At 46.3% G+C, this 23,302-nt stretch overlaps 1 protein-coding gene across 3 annotated transcripts in view; it reads right to left on the minus strand.

Annotated features, from left to right (window-relative positions):
* Positions 1-23,302, minus strand: part of DNAAF8 (dynein axonemal assembly factor 8) — a 111,802-nt gene that overhangs the window by 4,048 nt on the left and 84,452 nt on the right. For 2 of the 3 annotated variants that reach the window (XM_075010936.1, XM_075010934.1), the window contains exons 23-30: positions 20,870-20,932; positions 17,650-17,703; positions 14,364-14,533; positions 11,837-12,032; positions 8,370-8,464; positions 4,361-4,481; positions 2,301-2,518; positions 585-667 (exon numbers count right to left, since the gene is read on the minus strand). In XM_075010936.1, coding sequence (XP_074867037.1) covers positions 585-667; positions 2,301-2,518; positions 4,361-4,481; positions 8,370-8,464; positions 11,837-12,032; positions 14,364-14,533; positions 17,650-17,703; positions 20,870-20,932 — 1,000 coding nt within the window. The remainder of the gene's footprint in view (positions 1-584; positions 668-2,300; positions 2,519-4,360; positions 4,482-8,369; positions 8,465-11,836; positions 12,033-14,363; positions 14,534-17,649; positions 17,704-20,869; positions 20,933-23,302) is intronic. The other variant, XM_075010937.1, reaches the window with a different exon arrangement.

Genomic DNA, 23,302 nt, shown 5'->3' on the forward strand with positions numbered 1-23,302 from the left:
AATCCAGGTACATGAAACTGCACACCACATTGCAAATGATCAGCCAGCAGCATCGGAAAAGGGAAACTGCCTTCTGGGGCCAAGGGTTTAATTCTGTCCCACTGATCAGTCCCCGCAGGGGTTCTGTTTGTTTTAGCATGGTTACTCCTCTCCCAGTCATGTGTGATGAGTTGGCAGACAGGGTGATTTTTTATTTCATTCTCTGGTGTTCGTATGAAATTGGCTTTCTGTGGTAAACGCAGAGCCTAAACCGATTTCCTCCTAGGAAGTGTATTGATTGAGCAGGTTTATTCTCAGTGCGGGACTTATCTTGGAGTGCTCCCTGTGTCTTTGCACAACAAAACCCAAAAGCCATCCTTACCGTGTCTTTGGGAGACTCCAGCACCTGGCTGGGGTGTTACAGACATATGACTTCAGAAAGCACAAACCCTCTACCATGCAGATGCATTCCCCCTCCTCCAACATAAATAATGACAAAGGTGACACCTGGCTAAGCTGGAAATGAATTAGAGAAAATATCCCATTCCCACCATCAGCTCAGGAGCTCTCTGGCATGTGGCTGATGTGGCAGAGTCCTGGCTTACCTATCCAGCAGAGAGTTGAAGCAAATAACGGCATTGTGTCGCTGTGCTGCTACCACCAGATAGGCCCCATCGAACAGAGAATGCTGCAAGGAAGGGAGGAACATCGGACCCCCTTAAGTAACTCTGTGATGGGCTGCTGACAGCACATGAAACAGACTGCGTGCTCTGTGTGTGTGTGTGTGTGTGTGTGTGTGTGTGTGTGTGTGTGTGTGTGTGTGTGTGTGAGAGAGAGAGAGAGAGAGAGAGAGAGAGAGAGAGAGAGAGAGACAGCATGCGCACAGCCCTATTCATTCACCTCGAGTTTACATTTTTCCTAGTCCTTTCGCTCCAGGCGAGAGGCAGGCTGAGGCGCTGAGAAGAAAGCACGGGCTCAGGTGTGTTACTCAGACTGCACTGGCAGGAGCCTTGCTGGAGGTAGGAGGTGAAAGAGTTCCCAGAAGGACTCATCTCTGTCTGGCAGCAGGAGACTGACTGCTGCTGCATGAGTCCCTGTAGCTCAGCACTATCAGAAAACATACCAGCCCCAGCTAACTCTCTTTTCAAGGCATTCCTCTCCGACTGGGGAAAATCCATGGCTGCTGCTCTGCTTCCATCCCATTACCCACTCCTTTGTCCTCCCTAAAACAGCTGGGGATCCTCCCCTGGGCATGTCCCTGTGAGAGACTGGTACCCTTGGGATAGCCAAAGTGGGACAGATTGGAGCTTAGTCTAATAGGTTGCTAGACAGTCTCAGAGGGAGAGCTGTGTTAGTCTGTCACATCACAAAACAAAAGCAAAAACAAAACAAAAAACCCCCAAAACAAACCACAAACCCAAGCAGTCCCGTAGCACCGTAAGGTTGCTGGATGTAATTGCTCTTCTACATGGACATACTTTAAAAGGATATTGTCAGTTTAAAAATCATGCTCTGGAAGTCTCTTACCTGCCCTTGCTACAGTAATAGCTAAGATCCCAAGCTGAAAGGTGAAAGGCAAAAATATTTGTGTGCATGTTCTCAGCTGGGTGATTATGTGTGCACATGTGACAGTCTTTGTGTCTAGCCAGTTCCAGGATAATCCTCCTCCCTCCGGCTCCACTATTTGCTTTGTGCATTTGACAACACTTTCTTGTATAGTCAACTTCCCTGCTTCGCTCTAGCTAGCTCCCTGTATGGGTGTGTCTTTCACACAGCGAGGGAGGAAAAACATGTTTGGGGCCACATCCTCAGCTGGCATAAACAAGAATAGCTCTATGGATTGCAACAGCACTCCTCACGCGCTTAAGTGCTTTGTTAAAGCAAGGCGCAAGTCCTCAGGCCTTTTCACGATCCAGCTCTGACCAGTTGTGTGTGAACACACTGGACAATTCCAGAGTGAAATCACCAAGAAAAGGGAAGAGATGACTTAGAATAACATAAGGGGGGCAGGGGTTAATGGGGTAAAATTACCAACGGGGAAACAGAAGCTGTAAACATCAGGGAAAATGTCCCCCCTTAACCTGTGGCATAGCCTTCCAAGAGAAATTAGGGGCGCCCCATGTTTAGAACTAGGCTGGATTCAGTATGAGCAAGTGTAATGAAGAACAATAATGCCTTGGCAGAGGGATGAACTCGAAGACCTAACAGGCTGTTGCCATCTCAGGGGTCAAACTAAGTGAAACTAAGAACTGTACAGCCTAGCAAATGGCAATTCACGTCTGAGGGGCAGAGGGAAGACAAGCTCCATATCTGGTCCATACCATGGTTGAAACATTGTGCGTCTCAGTTGTCAGTGACTCAGAGATGAGCTGAGCCTGTGATTTGTCCAACACGGTGAGTCGTACCCCAGTCACTGTGAAATCTCTGCCAATCAGCTGGTCTAGCAATCCAAGGTACGGTGGGTGCTCTGAACCCTGAAGGAGTACCCCAGGAAGTATCAGACAAATGGTCTGGCAGAGTGTATCCAGCAATGGCAGATCTGATGGGAAACAACCAAAACACAATAGTTTAATATTTTTTAAAAACCTCTACACACCCTCCCGTCCCCAAACAAATTAAAGAACATAAGGATCAGAGGTTCACGTGATACTATGTTGTGTAGTTGTTTGCAGATGCGACTGCTCATCCCACGATGCTGAACTTGTGTGTGTGTGTGCATATAGATTATCAGACAGCAGTAATAATCCCATTTTCAGACATGTCACAACAGGACAGTGCCTGATTTACTACACGAGATGCAATTCCATTTAATTTCTTCCAGACAAAGAAATCTGTTAATCCATCTGGTTTTATAATCCAAGCATATAATTCTGATCAGCAGCTGTAAGGGTTGAGGTGTGTCATATTTTCCCTGCAATTAATCAATTTGTATATAGAGGCAAAAGCTTTGTGGATTTGATGAACAGGAGCCAAAGAGGCTCTGTGCATCATGTGTGTGAAATAGAGCCCTCTAGTGTTCAAAATTATTTTAAAATAAATGTGTTTTACTGTACGTGCCTGCTGGTTCAGTGGCCACATGTCCTTGCCTTCTCAGGACAGTCCCACTCTGGGGACTACCAGAAGCTGCTGTATGGGCATGTAGTGTTAGTCGAGCATACTTCCTTACTCTTTCACTGTGCTCAGACACACTCAAAGTCAAAGGGAAGGAGTGATATTTATGAAACAGCACCCAGGAGCTAGGAGGACAGACTCCAGGATTCGCTGTCAACACTAGGACACAAAGTGCTTCATGTAGCTTGCAGAGCATTCCCCTGTCTCCTCAGGGAGGTGTTTAACTTACAGTCACTCTGGTACATCAATAAACGGACAAGCAGCTTGGGAACTGTGCTATAAACCTGGCCCTTTCCTACTGTGCACGATGGGAAAATACTGGGAACCGCTGATAAGAAAGGCATCATATAAACCCCAGATGGCCTGGCCAGGAGAGACCCTGATGGCCTCCTCTGACTCCGCCTTGGCTGATGCCTTCCCATTTCCCATCTGCCTGAGCTGAAATGTGAGATGTAAAATAGGCACGGATTGAACAGCCTGCTCCCCAGGTGGGAAGGTCAGCAAGCAGCCAGCAAAGCAGCGTGGGGAGCAGCCAGTTCTGCTCTATACACAGTTTCCGATGCCTTTTCACTGTAGTTCCTTGAAGGACAACCTGGCACGAGCAGAGGTGATCTGTGGGGTTCAGTAAGGTTAAGGGCTAGACAAGGCACGCCAAGAGGCAGGCAAGGGGGGCAACTGCACTGGTGCCTGGAGATCCAAAGGCATCCAAACAGCCCGGCCACTGCTCCTGTGTCGGTGGTGCTGGCTGGAGCCCGGGGCCCCTCTGATTTGCTGGTGGAGTGCTGCTCTGCAGAGCTCTGAGGACTAGGGGGCTCGGGTGTGCTGCAGTCTGGGTGGCACTTATGGCTGACTGCCCTCGGCTCCTTCTCTTCTGGGGATGTGGAGCTGCCCCCTTGCCCCGAGGTGACTGTTGGCTTGGCGTAGTTCTCCACAAAGGGACAGTTAAGTCCCATTCCTTTGTGCAGCCTGTCCCTGACTTGCTAATGCTTCCGGCAAGAAAATGGTCTGCCTGAGATGTGGCCTTGACTGTGCTCATCATGCTAACAAGGCATGTGGGCTCTGATCCAAAGCTCACTGAGGTCCATGGAAAAGGCCTGGCAGCCACTGGCTTAATAAGTCTGAACTCCTTTTGAACAGTTCTTTCCAGCTCCAAGCTGCCCCCAAAAGGACATCAATACCGACTTTGGCTGCCACCAGATGGTTTGTCTTGCTAGCCAACTAATTAATAGCAGCTTGGTTCCTCTAATAAGTGAGACCTACATTTCCTTACCTCGATTGTGCTGCTGCTTGGAGCCCAGGACACCGAGCTGCCTTCTCGTTTCGCGTTTTACAACCCTGCGCCACTTGCTGATTTCCGGTCTGACTATCGGGTCACATGTCATGTTACAAATCTATGGGAGGGAAGGGGAAAGGCATGTCATGTGACTGGTATCTCCTAATCGGGGGGCCAGGCTTCATAAACAGCGATTCAGGTGAACTGCTCAGTATTTTGTTGGGATGTTGTATGCACCTGTCATTGCCAGTTGGTCTTGCAGGTGGGAGCGGAACGCTTGTTCTGCATGCCTTACCCCTTCTCAGAGGGTGACTTAGGGTTGTATCCTTTTAAAGATCCTGCAGTCGAAGCCCCTGCCCAGGCCAGATGCACTAGTCTGTAAAGCTATGGCTACACTTGCACTGGATCAACAAAACTTTTGGTGTTCACGTGTACTTAAACCCTCCCACCCCTGGGAATGACAGATTTGCTGCGGCACGTGAGCGTTGTCAGCTGGCACACTCTGCTGAAGACAAAGTGGGGGTGGAAATATTTTGTCGGCAATTTGAAGTTGCTCCTTCCCCATTGCAAGCCTGGTTCTCCGCCTGTGCACCTGACATTGGCTCACCTATGAAATGGGAGGAGATGGGGACAATTTGGAAGCATTTCTTACCAAGCAGTTTTTTACCAAGTATTTTTATTCCCATCTGTTTTGCGAATGGGATTCTCTTGAAATTCATGGGGCTCTGGGAAAGCCCTGGAGAAATCCTGCTTCCACCTCATTCCTTGAGGCTCTTTGTGGCTCTGCACAAGTTCACAGTGATGGGGCAGGAGGAACAGGAGAACGCCACACCACTCTGACGAGGTTCCTTAGAATTGTGCCTTGACAGAAACCCTGGGGCGTGATTTTCAGAAGTGCTGCACACCTCCCCGTCTGCCTCAAGTCAGCAGGAGCTGAGGATGCTTAGGGGCTTGGCAAATCAGACCTTGTTTTCTACCCACTGAGTGCTGCCAAGGCTGGAGTGCCGCTGCTGCGCTGGCTCTCGCTGACAGTAGGCCACTTCAGAAGCACTTGTGGACTCAGCTGGGGAATCCTGGTTCTAAAGCTTCAGGGCAGAGTGCTCCTGTTTGCTCAGTGTAATTGGCCTCAAATCCAGCTTAGAAAAGATTAGGTTAGCACTCCACAGCAGGAATCACCAGTCATCAGGACTCAAAGGGACCAGAAGAGGTCAGCTAGTCCAGTCCCTGCACTCATGGGAGGACTCAGTTTTATAGACCACCCCTGCCACGTTTTTGTCTAACCTGTTCTTAAAAACAGCCAATGACAGAGATTCCACAACCTCCCCAGGCAATTTATTCCAGTGCTTAACCACACGGACAGTTAGGAAGTTTTTCCTAATGTTCAACCTAAACCTCCTTTCCTGCAGTTTAAATCCATTGCTTCTTGCCCTATCCTCAGAGGTTAAGGAGAATAATTCTCTCTCTCCTCCTTGAGTATCTTTTATGTACTTGAAAGCTGTTGTCATGTCCCCTCTCAGCCTTCTCTTTTCCAGACTAAACAAACCCAGTTTTTTCAATTTTCCTTCACAGGTCATAGTTTCTAGGGGTATGCCTACACAGTAGCCTTATTTCAAAATAAGCTCTTCTGGAAGAACTTATTTCAAAATAACACTGCTACACACAGTAGCTATATCTACATGGCCCCTCCCTTCCAGAAGGGGCATGCAAATAAACAATATCAGAAATGCAAATGAGGCACAGATTTAAATAGTGTGCCTCATTTGCATATTCCCCTGTGATCTGGCTTCCTGAAGAGCATTTCTGGAAGCCAAAGCAGCCGTGTGGATGGGGTTCCTTCGAAAGGAAACCCCTTTCTGAAGCACCCTTCTTCTTGAAAAAAAATAGGAAGAAAGGTGCTTTTGAAAGGGGTTTCCTTTCAAAGGAATACCATCCACACAGCTGCTTTGGCTTCTGGAAATGGCTCTTTAGAAGCCAGATCACAGGGCAATATGCAAATGAGGCACAAGATATTTAAATCAGTGCCTCATTTGCATTTCTGATCTCACTCATTTGCATGCCCCTTCTGAAAGGGAGGGGCCATGCAGACGCAGCTGATAGCACTCAGCTATTTCGAAATACAGCATCTACACACAGAACCTATTTTGAAATAGATCCATTGGATGCACTATGGCTTATTTAGAAATAGGGTCTAGTCCCTGTCTTAACAGTGCCTATTTCGAAATAGCTATTTCAAGGTAGGCGCTATTCCTCGCTGAATGAGGTGTACCAATTTTCGACATAAGCCAATGGCTGTTTCAAAATTATTTTGAACTAGCGGTTGCGTTGTGTAGACACTAGGGTGGTTATTTCAAAATAACTTTGCTGTGTAGACCTACTCTAGATCTTCAATCACTTGTGCTGCCCTTCTCTGAACCTCTCCAATTTTTTCACATTTCCTGAAATGTGATGCCAAGAACCGGACACAATACTTCAGCTGAGGCCATGTCAGTACAGCATAGAGAAGAATAATTACTTTTCATGTCTTGCTTACAACACCCTTAGTAATGAATATCCCAGAAAGATGGTTTGGTTTGCGCTGCTGTCACACCATTGACTCATATTTAGCTTGTCATCCAATATGACCCCTAAATCCCCTTCTGCAGTGCTCCTTCCTAGGGAGTCATTTTTTATTTCTCACTGCCCATAGCCAGGAATGATCAGTTCCTGTTGTCTAGCTTAATGAAAATGACTCTGAAATGCTCCCTTGAATCATCAATTTATCCATAAACAAATCTAGTGTTCCTTCTTGAACCGCTGTTGTTTCCCTACAAAAACCCCTACTCGCGCTCAAGTAATGTGTTCTCATGCGTGAATCAAAATTTCGCATCAGTTCAGTTGGGACTTCATCTTCTACTGGCTGATCATGCTGGGAGCTCTGCCTTTCTCCTACACTCTGGAGCACAAGCTACCATCACCATCTGGGAACCCCCAGCGATGCCAGCTTCACGGAGTGCTAAGATCGTGCTCTCTCTAGAGAGAAAAATCTTGTGGGGTTTGCTCATCAAGTGGGTTATAGCAGAAGGGTTCTGGTGTGAAAGTGGGGATACAAACCTGCTTGAACCCAAGGTTGTATGAGGCTGACAGTTAAAGTGCTGTTTAAACTCAGCCCACTGAGTCCAAGAGCATATGGGTGTCACAGGTTGGCACTGTTGTGACCAGGGACACACAAGGGATCAGCTTGTGTGTGTTGATTAACTGGTCCTCTGAGATGTGCTCTGGTAGAGTGTGTGTGTGTGTGTGTGTGTGTGTGTGAGTGAGAGAGAGAGAGTGTTCATGTGATTCTAGGATGAGAAGAACACAGCCCTGGGGCACCTAGGTGACCCTCCTGCACAGCAGCTCCACTGAGAGAAGGGGGAAGTACAGCTCCATATGAGAACACAAGTAACACAAGCAGCACATTGATAGAATTATCCCCCCCAACCAAAAAAAAAACAACCCTCAAATGAGCACACCTCAAATTTATGGGCACATCTAGTAACATTTGTCTTTAGATTTGCTTTAGGTCTCATTTCTCCAGTTTGTCTACGTTATTTTGAATTTTAATCTTATCTCCCAAAGAACTTGCAACCCCTTCGACTGACGTATCATTTGAAACTCAATAAGTGCACTCTCTATGCCAGTGTCTCAATCACTGATAAAGATGCTGAACAGAACTGGATCCAGGACCAGTCCCTGGGGAGCCCACTCAGTATACCATTCCAGCTTGACTGTGAAAACTGGTAATTACTCTCTGGGAATCATCTTCCAGACACTTATGCACCCACCTTACAGTAGTTCCATCTAAGTTGTATTACGAGATGGTCACGCAAGACAGTATTCAAAGCCTTATTAAAGTCAATGCTTAGGACAGATGGAAAAGGCACCCACAGGGAACACAAAGAGGAAGAAGATCAGAGACCTGGACTACAAAGGCCACAACCACTGCCCTGATATAGCAGGACATGAACAGGAAAGGGCAGAATCCTACCTCACCCTCCTTCAGCACCCGGCAATCGGCAAAGCACAACCCTTCTGGAAAAAACAGCTTCACATCCCGGACAGCAGCACAGTAGGATACGGAGCCTGGCGGACAGACACAAGGAGAGGATTCTATCAGGCCAGGAATTAAACATTCTCTAGGCTCACACTCATCTACCTGCAAGATTGATGGTAAATGAAGTAATTGCTTTAAAGGGCAGCTGTTATATACACTCACAGCAAACATTTAAGCCCATTACATTTACATTTGCTTCATTGTCTTCTTGGTATTTTGATTTTGCTCCATTATTGCTCAGTGTGTTCTTCATACTAAGCAAGGCTTCTTTCATTTCCTAGCAGGGGAATAATAGAAATCACTGGAGGCATTCAGTGAAAGAGTTCACACTATGGTAACACCAGACTGCTATGGCTCCCATGCTTTCTGTGTCACATGGGTCAGGTGTGATTGGATGGGAGTGAGCTACCAATGATCTCTGTAACATAACTGAGAGCAGAATTGGTCTTTTCTTTCCCAGTAAATATCAGCTGCTCCCAGAGGGAATGAGTGTCACAACCACCACTAGAACGATTAGTTATTGGAACTCTGTTGAGAGAGCACTCTGTTATTACTTCAGTGGCTCAGTAGTTTAATCAACAGATGCAGCTCAGACCCGAGGCAAAATGTGTGGTTTAATCATGAACCACTAACTACCTCTTTTGATACCAGGATTGTGAACAGTGGAACAATATGGGGAAGACACAACAGGAGGGAGGCTGGTCCAGTGATCAGAGCACAAGACTGGGAGGCAGGAGTTCTGCATCCAGAGCCTGGATATGAGGCCAACTGTCTAGTGAGGTGTTGGGAAAGCCACTTAAACAACCCGTGCCTTAGTTTCCCCTTCTACAAACCAGGGATGATGAAATTTTTGTACAGCACAGGAAGCTGTGAGTGGTGTGAGGCTGTATTCACACAGCTTGGAGATTCTCATGTGGAAGACACTAGAGAAAGAAAAGTTATTCCCCTGTTGATGTGCTGAGCAGATCCACGTCCTGGGAATGCAACAGTTCCCAGCACCAAAGCCTGATATCTTCAGGAAAGTGCTCACCATTGCAGGCTGCACAGATTCAAAATATGAATATTAATTTGTGGTCATGGAGTCTCCAGTCAGTAGAGACATAATGGGAGAGACAGTCCGGGCCCCAGAAGTTTGTAATCTAATCATCACTCGTGTGTAAATCATGGTGCCAGGTGCAGAGCCCTTAGCCTGATTCACCATTGTCCTGCACCATGGGAAAGGCTTTTAAGCCTCTGCAGATTTGATGTAAAATGCTCCCAAATCACAACAGGAGGGCTTTCCAGCCCCTCTGCCTAGGTGGTAGGATGTAGGGCCCTGCAGCTTGGAGTGGAAAACCAAGGTCCTGAAAAGATGGAAGCAGGTCAGCTCCTGGTATGAAACTGTGTGGCTCAGTTTGGGGCTACCAGCAGAACTCTAGACTTGCCTGACCTGATTTTCCCTGACTATCCTAGAGACTGCTGCTACAGGAAGACACTCACACAATTAGTTTCTGGTCCAGTTGAGTAAGAAGATATCTGGAAGGGAGCCAGAAATTTGTCTTCATCTGGAGCAAAACTAAGGGCAGTTGGTTTTTTTGAGATGGAAAATGAATCTGCTTTGGTAATCCCAGGCCTGCCAATGGCAGAGGGAGGCAAAGGGGGCAATTGCACCACGGCCCAGCAATTCAGAAGCAGCAGCAGTGGCTGGAGCCCCGGGTCCTTTCAATCCCTTTAGAGCACTGGGCGGCATGCTCTGAGGGGCTGGCTGTCCCCAGTCTCGCCCCTTCTGCCCAAAGCCCCATCCCTTCCGCGAGTGCAGAGCCAGGCCATCCTCCTGGCCTTGCCCAGGGGCCTGTGCCCTGCCCTCCTCCTCCCGCCAGATAATTCCCTCTTGATCACTGATCAGTCCATGCTGCTTGTTGCTCTGTGCATCTTCAGATGCCTCTTACTTGCTCAGAGGAGGGGCATGGTGAACTGACAAATGCCCCATTTCCAAAGACAGATTGCTTCTGGGCATGGCTGGCAGGAGTGGACCCTGCCCTCTCTTGGCAAATTACAGAGTACACTGTCAACAGCTGTGTTGCCTCCCCTGTAATGTGTGGAAAGAAGCTGCTGAGCGCCAGCCAAATTTCTCTCAGCTCCAATACACTGGTGTGTAATCTGGTGTCTGCAGGTATGACTGATTGTAGGGTGTCAACGAGCCCAGCTATGTGACTGAGACAATGGAGGGGACTGCTGATTCTAAAGGAACCCTTCTGCAGATATTGTGCTGGCTGTGTAATCTCTCGTGGAACAGGAACTATGGGGTCAGCCCCTCATCTGATGCAAGGCAACATGAACTCAACAGAAGGCGTTGATTCGCAGGGTCCCACCATGCCTTCACTGACCGTCTGGAACACATTGACCCTTTTCAGCCATGCCTGGTGCGATTCCATTCACAGAGTTTTCAGGATATGCAAATCCATCAACCCATTAGGAACAGGAGAAGTGGAATTTCAGGCTAGACTTGTGCCAATTAACAGTTCTGATATTTCTTCAAATCATTCAGGCAGGTAAATCGTACTCTTCAGATACTCCAAGTGGAAGTGGGGCAAGATTTCTTTTGGTTTATCCATAAGCCTCAGGATTGGAAGAGAGTACAGCTCTTGAAGAACAAACTGCATTCCTTGAGTCATCCACCCCTTCACCAGCTATTTTTTGATGTAAGAAAAGATACGGAGCTGCTGTCAGAGTGAGGCAGTTGGTGAATGCTGTGTATGTCACAGAAAAGCCAAACAATAGAACTCTGTACTGGCACAGATCCTGCTGAATGCAGAAAAGATAACTTCCTGAGTGTAAGCTGGCAAGACAGATGCATGGAAAAAAGAGCCTTTGAAGCACAGAGCAGCAAGCCACCCTCCTGAATTTAGAAAAGCTCTGAGAGGGACTGTCATCTCCATGACCTTGTACATGTAGATCAATCTGCTGAGTGCCCTCAGTTCCAGCATGGAGAGTGATTGGAAAGGAGGGTAATTTGGTGACACAGAGTGGAACTACATAAAAAATGTTAACTAACCTAACTGGGCTTGAGAATGGTACTGACAGAACCTAATCCACCTGTTTTTTTTAAGTTTAAAAACTACTGACTTGTCCAGTAGTAGATTCAGGTGTTTGCATGACAGGCATCACCATAGTAGGGAGAAAGATGATAAAATAACCGCTGAGTTGAAAGTTAAGGGACCAACAGGCATTCTGACCTACCACTTGGGGGCACTGGCCAACCACAGCTGCAATGGGGCTGTGCCTCTTTATGCATCTCTGCCTAGAATTCTGCACAACCAACTCTAGACTGATAACACTTGAAGAAGTAGCAGCTGGATAAATTTGTTTCCCTTGGCACATGTGAGTTCCTCAAACTTATTTTTCCTAGCTTGGAGACCCACCGTAAAATCCATTTTGCACTGAGCTGGTACCGTACTGAGCCCTCCAAAGGCATGGGTCCAGTGCTTGGGCCAGCACTGGGTCCTCTGGCCCCAGTAAATCTACCATCTTCTTTACAGCATTCTGTCTCTGCAGGCACAACACAATGGAGGAGCCAGAGGTGAGGTAGCTGCAATGAGCTTCTAAAATTGCAGGCTCCTAAAAAGAAAAGTGAGGAGAGAAACAAATTACACTGATAGATGTTGAGTATTTGATACACCTGGCAAACTTCCCATGGTTAACAGCATCCATACTGTCAGCAAACACATTGATCCATCTTCCCTGCTTCCTGCCTTCAGTACAGGTTGAACCTCTCTCCTCAGGCATCCTTGGGACCTGATTGGTGCCGGACGAGAGAATTTGCCACACCACAGGAGGTCAGTATTGTCTGGCAGCACTATCAACACTTCTACCACTTTCTGGGCTTTTAGAAGACATTTAGAGGTAAGTCAGAGCTAAGTAGCAGCACAGAACACTGAGAACCAGGACTAGTGGCTATAAACAAACTTTATAGGAACTCAGAAAACTTGGGCACATCCATGATACGTGGTCTTCTGGCAAACTAAAATCATGCTGGATTAGGGATGTTGCCAGACAAGAGAGTGCTGGATTAGAGAAATTCAACCTGTGCACTATAACTTATCGTGATCTTTTTAGACGGAGTTGCCAGAACTCTCCCCTGCAAGACCACTGATTCAGCACATGTGCACATGAGGCCCACTGGAAAGTGTGTTACAGGGCCCTGCTCCTCAAAGAATGAGAGTCAGTTACTTACAGCACCAGCTAGGGACCCTGTCTGTGTAGCTCAGGTAGCAGCCCGTGCTTTTCAGGCCTCTCTCTGTGTGTGTGTGTGTGTGTGTGTGTGTGTGTGTGTGTGTGTGTGTGTGTGTGTGTGTGTGTGTGTGTGTGTGTGTGTGTGTGTGTGTGTGTGTGTGTGTGTGTGTGTGTGTGAGAGAGAGAGAGAGAGAGAGAGAGAGAGAGAGAGAGGTGTGAATACCACACTCTCATGTCCAGTTTCTCTTCCTCCCTGCTGCACTGTACCTAAGACTCCTTGGGTGCTGTAGTTCCTTGGCTAGCTTCCTGCCTAGAAAGCTGGCCATGGAAGTAGGAAGGGACTATATTTCCCATCACGCCCTTGGCTTCCAGCAACAGGAAAAGGAGGGGGCATGACGAAATATTGCTTTTCACTTATATTACAGCAAGATCCCAGAAGGCAGTTTCTATGCTCTCTACTTTCTCACCTGCCAAAATAATAAAACCAGCTTTTTTCCACGAAAAAGCAATACTCTATGTTTTAAATTTATTAGCCATTGGCTCTTTAAGGGAACTAATCATGCTCAAAAGCTGCTCTGGAGTGCTGGAAAAATACAAAAATAAGTTAAGAAGTTCAGATGAAAGAGCAGCTTTCTGAGCTTCCCACCTCCTTCCTTTCTGCGAAACACTGGATATTTTTAAAGAACAGTCCACACACATGTATGTTTCTGGTGGACAAAGACAAGTCGACCCCTCTTTATTTTTTTAATCTTATGATACACTCAAATTGTGCAGAGTTCGTACCACCCACTCTGAATAACCCCACATCTGCCTTCATGGTGACTTGCAAGGGCCTTTTTTGTTTGTTTGTTTGTTTGTCCTTTATGCCTTTGTTGTGACATAGACAGAGATGTTGAGAGCATCCCCTCACCACTGCTTGCTTGTTATTTTAAAACATGGGTCACACCACAGACCAAATCTGGACCACCAGACTCTTCTGAACAACCAGTAAAATCTTTTGATTTACTTAACATGATTTTTGTTATATTTTTATTATTTTCTCAGGAACCTGGGTTTGTCTGTACCTCAGCCAAGAAAACTGGACCTTGACAAAAAAAGTTAATAATTACCTCTGTTTTAAAATACAGTACAAGTGCCATTTCCTGGACAAACCTTACTGAATAAAGTTAAACCTTACTGAATTAAATGTAAGTTTCTCAGGAGGTCATTGCATTAAAAATGCAAATATTTCTGTGTTCGTGTAGGATTGGGCATAATGCCTATGCAGAAAGACATGGCTGAGATATACCCTGGATGGGGTAATCAGCTTCAAAGCAAACAACACCTGACAAGAATGAACTTTTGAAATTATGTGGGTTCTTCAAAATCTCTAGGGAGAGGTGTATGCAAATACACCCTTTTTGGTTATTCATGAACTCAACTTTTTGAAGCTTTGCCCTGAGGGTGGGACCTTTGTCAGCAGGTCATCTGTTACACAGGGACAACACCAGAGGCACAAACTGTACAAAGGAGGGAATCAGAAATGCATGGGGGATGCTCTCTTCCTAGCTGACACCCCTGCAGACTGAATTATTTTGTGGTGTCCACCTATGCCAAGCACAGAGGAATCCTGGGCAGAAGATTTGGTTTAGCAGGAATAGATTCTATCGGCATATCCTGCAGCTGCATTGTTTTAAGTACTCAGGCAGTCATAGATCCATCTGTTTTACAACAAACCTGTTTAGCTTCAGATGAGAAAAGACTTAAGACAATGTCTGGTTTCAGGCTTATGTGTTTCATCCCAACCAGGCTGAATTTTTCTAGGTCTAGTTTTCGGAGGATCTTAGCAAGGCTACGAGCCCAGACCCCAGGTTTGATCAGCAACACAGTACACAAAAGCTGGGCTCCTGTAACAAAAAAGCACCAGTGAAACCAAAGATGTTTAAAGCACAGTTTTAAAGGCAGACACCAGTTAGCTTGTTTGTCAGCTAGGACAGGTGTTTAAAGAGCAAGACCTTTTAAACAGCAGCTTGAATGTGGTCCACAGGACTCTACTGACAGTGGGCCATTCTGTTAAAGACCTGAGAATATGGGTCCTACAACAAAAGCAGATTACATATGGAGATTTGTGAACTGGGGTTCATGCTCAAATTGGACACATTGACACTTGGTATGAAGAAAGACAGCAATTAATCTCACGTATTACAAGGACTGCTTCCATCCTTTGATATTCCTAATTATCTCAGGAAGACACTTAACTTCCCCCATTCCTCAGCCCACTCCTTCAGTTCCAGGTATTTAATTTGTCAGTTTTTATTGAAATTTTTTTTGGACTTCTGTGCTATATAACATGTAGCATTTTAAAGACTAACAAAATGATTTATTAGGTGATGATCTTTCGTGGGACAGACCTACTTCTTCAGATCTATAGCATTATCAATAAAATAACCTAATAAAACATTTTGTAAGTCTTTAAAGCACTATATGACTGCTGGTTGTTTTTGTTACAAGTACAGAATAAAGATGGAGGTGTGCTTTCACATTTTAGTTTTAACATCTACCCAGACCTGCCAAGCCCCATATGTGATGCTGTCCAATATTTGAACATCTATGAGCCATAAGTATCATTTCAAACATTTTATACCTCCAATCTGTTGATCTAGAATCAATTAATGTAAGATCTTCATATGGAACACTATTTTTAACATATGTTAAACAGGGGATAGCATCTAATCTTGTAGTATAAGACCAAAACCAAGCCAAAGTTATGACAGAATTGATGAAGCAATAGTTAGGGCAACCACTGAACCTTTATCTTCCTTTACTTAGATCCTATATGTTTTTGTTTCCCTGCTAGGACTACACTGCACTCAAATAGCTTAGGTCTGAAGGCTCAGAATCTAAGGGGCACACAACTGATGTCTAAATATCACTGGGGATCTGAGCCAAAATCACTTTGTGTCTGATCCAGTGTTTTTTTTATATTTTTGGGAGGGTGGGGATAAAAAAAAAGAGGAGCTGGTACTCAGCTGGCTTCCCACTCCTCCCTGACAGCCAGTCTCATGGCGGGGCTGCCAAGGTGCCAGTACTCAGTACTGGCAAGTGCCAACACAAACAAAGCACTGGTCTGACCCAAACTCCCTTCTGCAGAGCTGAGGACAAAGCTCAGCACCACTGTGCATATGCCTGAGACACACAAAATGAACCTGACTAGAAGTGGAAAGTGAAACTGATCAGGCAAGTTTCACTGTCCTCTCTGGGAGTAATACATAAAGCAAACCAACTGCATCATAACTGACATTTAAATTACTGCCATTTAAAATTCTATCACTCTTGGTAATCGAAAGCACCTAATTACTAAGCATACAATTATGATTTTATCTTGATAATATCCTTTTCAGATTTGTTGGCTAAATGTATGTCAGAAACAGTGATCTGGAACCCATCGGCTCTGGGTGCCTACCCATGGCAGCTAGCATGAAGCATGTAATAATAAGTATTGCAGGCTGCTAATAGTGTTACCATTATCAGCTGCTTGCGTACATCAGATGTCATTTTATGTTTTCTATGCACCATGTTACTAATTATACAGATGTCAATGCAATGAAGCACAAACAATACTACATACAATTTGGTCCATGGAGTTATTTTCAAATGGCAAGAGACATGTTATTGATTCACTACGAAAGCAATCTGGAGCCAGATAAAAAATAACAACATGCCCCTCCTTCTGTACACATCTCAGTGAGACAAATTAACCCACTTTCTCCTGCGAGCTCTCTGATTACACACTCTCATATTTTCTGTGCAGAAACCTTGAACCGAAAGGTAAATGCCATAGCAACAGCGTGCTCTGCAGAGGCAAACCTCCTTGGTACCCACAGCTACTGGTGTATAGAATGGCAATCTAAATTACATATTGTTACATAAGTAGTCATTGTCCTCAAGATTTTTTACATACCATCTGCTGGGTTTCTGGGCAAACATTCCTATTATTTCTGGTATATGGTTAACTACATGTGCTGCATATTTATACAAATTATTCACACCTGAAGGTGTGCACATGTTCTTACCTTCAGGTGAGCCTGCCAGAGTGACACCTTCAGATTCCCCTAAGAGCCACACACAGTCCCAGATACAGTCAGTTAACTGTCTACACATCAATGGGAACGTGCTCCGCTGCTCAGGTGTTTCTATAGCCCTTCCTCTGCTGGCCTCCCATGCTTCCCAGAGGTCTTGGTTGATTTCCCCCCTCACTTCCGATGATCACTGGCCTTCTCAGGTTTTGCCAGTGCCTTTCTAGCCTTTGCTACTGGTCTGTGATACCCTTGGTCAAGGGTCTACAACTTCTTTGTGGCTCCCGATGTTATAATGGCAAAGTAAAAATCCCCTCCTGATTATGTTCGATAAATGGTAACCTTCCTGCAATAAACATGTATCCTATTACAAATCATTGTGTGTGCATTGCTCTTAAAACAGGAGTTACAAAAAGTACGGCTTGGCGTTATTTATTAAGCATCATCTCATATTCACATACTTCTGCGGCTCGTGAATTGAATTTTTTACTGAATTAAAAACACGGCTCTTCTTGCTATTTTGGTTGCCAACCCCTGCCCTTGATCCTCATCCTGGAGGCTAAGGTTTGGCCCAAAGTGTCTGTGTGGGTCTTGCTTTAAAGGGGGCTGAAGCCAAACTGTTGCACTGGCTTCATGTATGGTCCTAAACAGGAGAGACGTGTTTCTTTCCTTTTGGTGTTTGGATGGTTTTATATCAACGCAGTCTCAATAGAAGCAAATGTCAGGTTCCTGGGATGTTTCAACAAGAGAGTATATGTCACTATGTGTGTTCCAACCCAAGGAAACATCTCATGCAATTCTAGTTGTCACCTTTTTGCCTGGTCCCCCGTGGTATCTACCCAAGCTGGCTCCACAAAGGCCTTGTCAAACCCTCTTTCCCCTGGGGTATTTGCTAAATAAGAACTGCGTGTGTAAGAGAGTGAGACAGAGACTCCTCCCCTCCTCACCTGCTTGCATGTAGATGAACAGTGACTTTGCGTGGCTTCTCCGAGTCTCTCCCCCTACAGAAGAACAGTGAATTGATTTTAATAGGTGAGCAATGCTTTGGGACCTCAGGTTGGGAGCAGTGTTATCCTGGCTGCACTTCGGCAGTTACACAGACTAGCACGGCTCCCTCTCTGCTCCTCTTCATGAGGTGTGCTTTGTTTTCAGAAATCACATCAGGACATATATGGGCTGATTTCGGATGTGCAGACCACCAACACATCCCATCCTAGCTCACGTACTTGCCCACCGAAGAGGAGGTATTCTCAGGTGCAATATTCTCCCACTTGAGGGTCCCTTTATGCTACCAGAGCAGCATCAAACACCTTTGCATAACTGTGAGTCAGGCCCCAAGATGAACACCTATGTGCCAGTGTTTTCTTCTTGTTTGACAGGGTCCCTGTGGTGGCCTATAACTGGGTAACTACTGGAATCTTAAAGCCAGCTCAAGCTGCATCTGAACCAGGAGCACAGGAAGCTCTCCACAAGTGAGGGGACCATCAGCACCCAAACCATGGCCCCAGCACTCTGCACACTCCTTCCCCCTGAAGCCCAGCCCTTGCACTGGCCATTCCCCTGAAGTCCTGCCTCTGCGACACCCCTTCTTCCTGAGCCCTCACCCTCACACTGCCCCTTTCCCTCAGGTCCTGCCCCTGATCGCTTCTCTCTGCTCCCTCCACCTTGTGGCTTACCCTTACAGCCAGTGAAATAGGATGGGGCCATGACCCTCTGGGGTCTCCTCCCTGTTCCAGAGCCCCTGATGCAAACTGAGGAGTTCCCTGGGTCCTGCTTTCCAGCCCCCAGCTCCCCAAGAAAAGTGACGGACGAATTATGCTGATGTCCTGCTCAGGGCGGACATTGAACTGCTGCTCCGGGAACACGTTCAGGGCACAAATCTGGGGAGGTTATCATAAGATCCAGGCATATTAAACCTCATGTGTACAAAACCGACTCCTGCATAGGGACTGGATTACTAAAGAGAACAGCAATGAAATCTGGAGCCTTTCACTTCTAAGCTACTGGCTGATCCCCAGCCTCAATGAACAAGGGCTGAGCAGAGTCAAGGAGGGAAGATTCTTTGCTAGAACAAATTCACAGATCTCAGGCCAGCTGCAGCAGACCAGTTACAAAACTGGCTACCTACCCTCCTTTATTACCATTCCCTACAGAGGGGCCAGTGGAATGAATGGGCCAAGGAGCTTCAGCACTCCCTACAGAACGGCCTTCCCCTTGGTGTTGGGATCCTGGGGAAGCTTGTGCTGCTGCTGCTTATATCTTTACTGAAGTATAAGTAAAGGCCTTCAGTCTCTGGGCTTTGAGTCTGGCCATTTTCACGAGCATTACAGTCAGTTTAAAACACAATCCCAGAGACTCTGAGAGCCACAGACCAAGTCATTACAAGCTTGTTGAATTCATTGCCATCTCACATCTATGTGGGTCCAATTTCCCACAGCCTTTTGTTTGGAAGCTGCTCAGCTGCCAGATGACTTCCTTCTGATGACCTCCATTTCTTTCCATGGTTTTGTTCTGGTAGACTAAGAAGAGGAAGTAATGCCCCTGCAGCTCTCTGGTAATCCCTCCCAGTATGTCTGCACTGCAGCAGAGAGATGTGACCCCCAGCATGGACAGACTGGCAGGAGCTCAGCCCCAGCTGGTATGCTATAAACAACAGCATGGAAAGCAGGGTCTATCCGGCTGGGCTAGCAACTGATTCCAAGCCTGCCTGACCCCATGGGTCTGAGCTTGGGTGGCTAACCCATGCTGTAAAGTCCATGCTGCTGTTTTTCATCTGCTAGCTCCAGCTCTCTACTCACCCTGGCAATTACATCTCCGAACAGCAGTGCTGGGACACGCCTAGTGATCAGGTCCCCAAAGCATCTTTCTTCTCCCTGAGTATTTTGGGATCCTGACAGTTACTCTTGGAATTGTGAGGTTTAGCCCCACATTCCTTGGCAGCATTAGACAGGATGGCCTGGCTGCCTAGTGGGGGGGAAGGATTATCTTGCAGTTAGGACACTAGCCTGGAACTTGGCAAATCTGGGTTTAAGGCTCACATCTAACACAGATTTCCTATAAAACAAAGCAGCAAAAATGTAGCACTTTAAAGACTGACAAAATGATTTACTCGGTGACGAGCTTTCATGGGACAGAAAAGGTCATCACCAAATAAATCATTTTGTTACTCTTTAAAGTGCTACATTTCTGCTGCTTTGTTTTGTTGGAGTACAGACTAACACGGCTACCTCTCTGTCACAAACTTCCTGTGTGACCTTGGACAAAGCCATGTAGTTCATTTGTGCAGTAGGGATAATAGCAGTGGCCTGCCTCACATGCAGTATGAGGATAAACAAATTAAGGACTTAGGTAGGAGTTAGGTAGTGTGGTCATGGAGATCAGACCATTATCAGAGCTGAACAGACATGGGGACTGGATAAGCTCTCACTAGAACAATGAGAAGTCCAGTGGCACCTCAGAGACTAACAGATTTATTGGAGCATAAGCTTTCATGGGCAAAGACCCACTTCAACAGATGCATCTCCGATAAATCTGTTAGTCTATAAGGTGCCACAGGACTTCTTGTTTTTGTGGATACAGACTAACATGGCTACCCCCTCTGATACCTCTCACTAGGGACTCCCAGAGACCCTTCTGGATGGGCTGGAGCAGCTCCTAAAGTGCTAGGGCTCCCCAGTGCATGGCCAAAGCAAACGACAGAGTCTGGAGCGTCTACTTTGGTCTCTCCTGTGATCATCCAGCCTGGTGGCTTTCATGGGCCAGCTTGAATTTGTGATCAAATCACCTACAGCCCCTTCTAGGCCAGCAGCCTGGATCCCACTTATGGGGAGTGCAGGGTCATGGTCAAGGAGAGGGTATCCCCAGGACACAGATTCAGCGTCCTCCCTGGCATCCTCCACATTAGGACCCTCATGGAGGCTGAGCTGTTCATTAATGCTGCTGCCATCCTGGTACCCCTTGCAGAGAGTGACTGTGATGCTGCCACACACCCAACTTCTTCCTCAGCACAGGGGATTGCAAATGGCAGCGTAGGTCTCTTAAGCTGATGATGGTGGATATGATAACAGGATGCAGAATTATATTTCATTCAATATTATTAAGAACAGGGAAAAATTTTGAAAGCAAAATCTGCACAAAGGACAACTGACCCCACATTTCTGGCCTTACCTTCAGCCCTTGAGCCTCTGCCAGATGGTGGCAGGTACTTCATAGCAGGGCGACATTTGCAGTCTGCAAAGGGAAGGAGAGATGTGCTTTTCATGACTAATCACAGTGTAACAGGCATGACTGCGTGTGGAGACTGGGACTGTAACTGTGTGTACCATGGCAATAGGAGTGGCCTTTAAACAGTTGCAACCCACCCAAAGGAAGAACTGCTCTTTAGGACAAAGACCCCCAAGGGAGAAAACAACAGGAGGAAAGAATTCAGAGTGACCCTGTGAAAGAATTCTTGCTGGCTGCTGCAGTCATGGTTAATTGCAGTATCTGTGCTTCATTTCTACCACTGACAATCGCCTGACTGGAAAAACTGGCACTGTTAACACCATCTTCCTTTGCAAGCTGATTTCACAGCCATGAACCAGGGACACCATTTTGGGGAGCCACGTAGGCCTGTATCCCCTGAAGTCGGAACCCCTGTGTTTCATATTTGAGGTCTGCTCAAAGCACATGACCTAGCCCCAGAGGCAGCTCTTAACTGCAACAGTTTGGCTACCTCTACACTAGCCCCAAACTTCAAAATGGCCACGCAAATGGCCATTTCGAAGTTTATTAATGAAGCGCTGAAATGCATATTCAGCGCTTCATTAGCATGCGGGCGGCCGCGGCACTTCAAAATTGACGCGCCTCGCTGCTGCGCGGCTCGTCCCGACGGGGCTCCTTTTCAAAAGGACCCCGCCTACTTCGAAGTCCCCATCTGCTCGTGGGAATAAGGGGACTTCGAAGTAGGCGGGGTCCTTTTGAAAAGCAGCCCCGTCGGGACGAGCCGTGCGGCGGTGAGGCGCGTCAATTTCGAAGTGCCGCGGCCGCCCGCATGCTAATGAAGCGCTGAATATGCATTTCAGCGCTTCATTAATAAACTTCGAAATGGCCATTTGCGTGGCCATTTCGAAGTTTGGGGCTAGTGTAGACACGGCCTTTGTGGTGCTCCCAGCTTTGCCTTTGCATCAGTATGTTTGTTAATGAATTGAGGGAGGCAGGGTGATTAAGATAAAAAAGGCTTGTCATTCAAGTGCTTGAAAGATCATTAGATTATCATGAAAATATTGCCAGAGCAGAGCAATCATATAATCATAGAATACTAGGACTGGAAGGTACCTGGAGAGGCCATCGAGTCCAGCCCCCTGCCCCAATGGCAGGACCAAGTACTGTCTAAACTATCCCTGATAGACATCTATCTAACCTGTTCTTAAATATCCCCAGCGATGGAGATTCCACAACCTCCCTTGGCAATTTATTCCACTAAACAAAAGGAGCCAAGCATTTTCACGCACTTAAAAGATAGAAATAAGTAGCAGTTTGTTCCAGGAGTCTGCATGGGGACTAGTGCTATCTCAAGAAAGAGTCAGCTGGGAGAGCATTAGACTGAGGATCTAAAGGTCCTTGGTCCAATCCTGGGCTTTAGCAGAACTCTTAGTGAAGGAGGCTGTAGAACTGCAGGTCTCTCTTGAGGAAGGTGTTAAGAGAGGTGGCAAAATTTGTAGCTGACATAAAATGACTCAAAATACTTAAGGTCCAAAGTTGACTGCAAAGAGTTACAAAGGGATCCCATAAAACTGGGTGACTGGGAAACACAATGGCAGATGGAATTCAGTATTGATAAACACAAAGTACCGCACATGGAAAAACAACGTCAACTCTATCTATAAAAATGATGGGGTCTAAACTGACTGTTACCACTCAAGAAAAAAATGTTAGGATTATTGTGGATATTTCTTTTCTGTAGTCAACCTGGTGAACTTTTTGCTGGGGGATGGTGGAAAGGCTCAAACTATAATCAGGTTCCAATAAGAACAAAATTAATTCAAGGGAGATACATCCATCAATGGCTACTAGTGAGGATGGGCTGGGGATAATATCCTTAGCCTCTGTCCCAGAAGATGGGAATGGGTGATAGGGATGGATCAGCTGATGATTGCACCTACTGTTACTTCCTTCTGAAGCACCTGGCATTGGCCACTATTGGAGGACAGAATACTGGACTAGATGGACCATTGGTCTGGACCCAGTCTAGCCATTCTGATGTTCTTAAATAGAACTTAGATGTATCTGCCCCTTGCTGTAAACCACCAGACCCCCACTCCCCTTCTGGAGCTGAGATAGAGCCCAGGAGTCCTGATTATGTCTCTCTGTCTCTCTCTCTCTCTGCAGCATTAGTAATGCAGTAAGAATACACATTAACATTTTAAGCCTAACACGTGTCTCTTAAGTGACGTGCCACAAGATGTCAGAACATGTTGGTGTTGGAACTGAGTGGCTCTAATATTTATTTAATTTGCTTTCTTTTATATAGGAATTATGTATAGTGCTCCAGGCTGCTAATTGCCAAGTTATCTGCCAGAAAACTAGTGTTTTCAAGTGCCTGAGTAGCTCCTGGAAAGA

The sequence above is a fragment of the Carettochelys insculpta genome, chromosome 16 (genome assembly GCF_033958435.1).
Source record: "Carettochelys insculpta isolate YL-2023 chromosome 16, ASM3395843v1, whole genome shotgun sequence".
Lineage (NCBI taxonomy): Eukaryota > Metazoa > Chordata > Testudines > Carettochelyidae > Carettochelys > Carettochelys insculpta.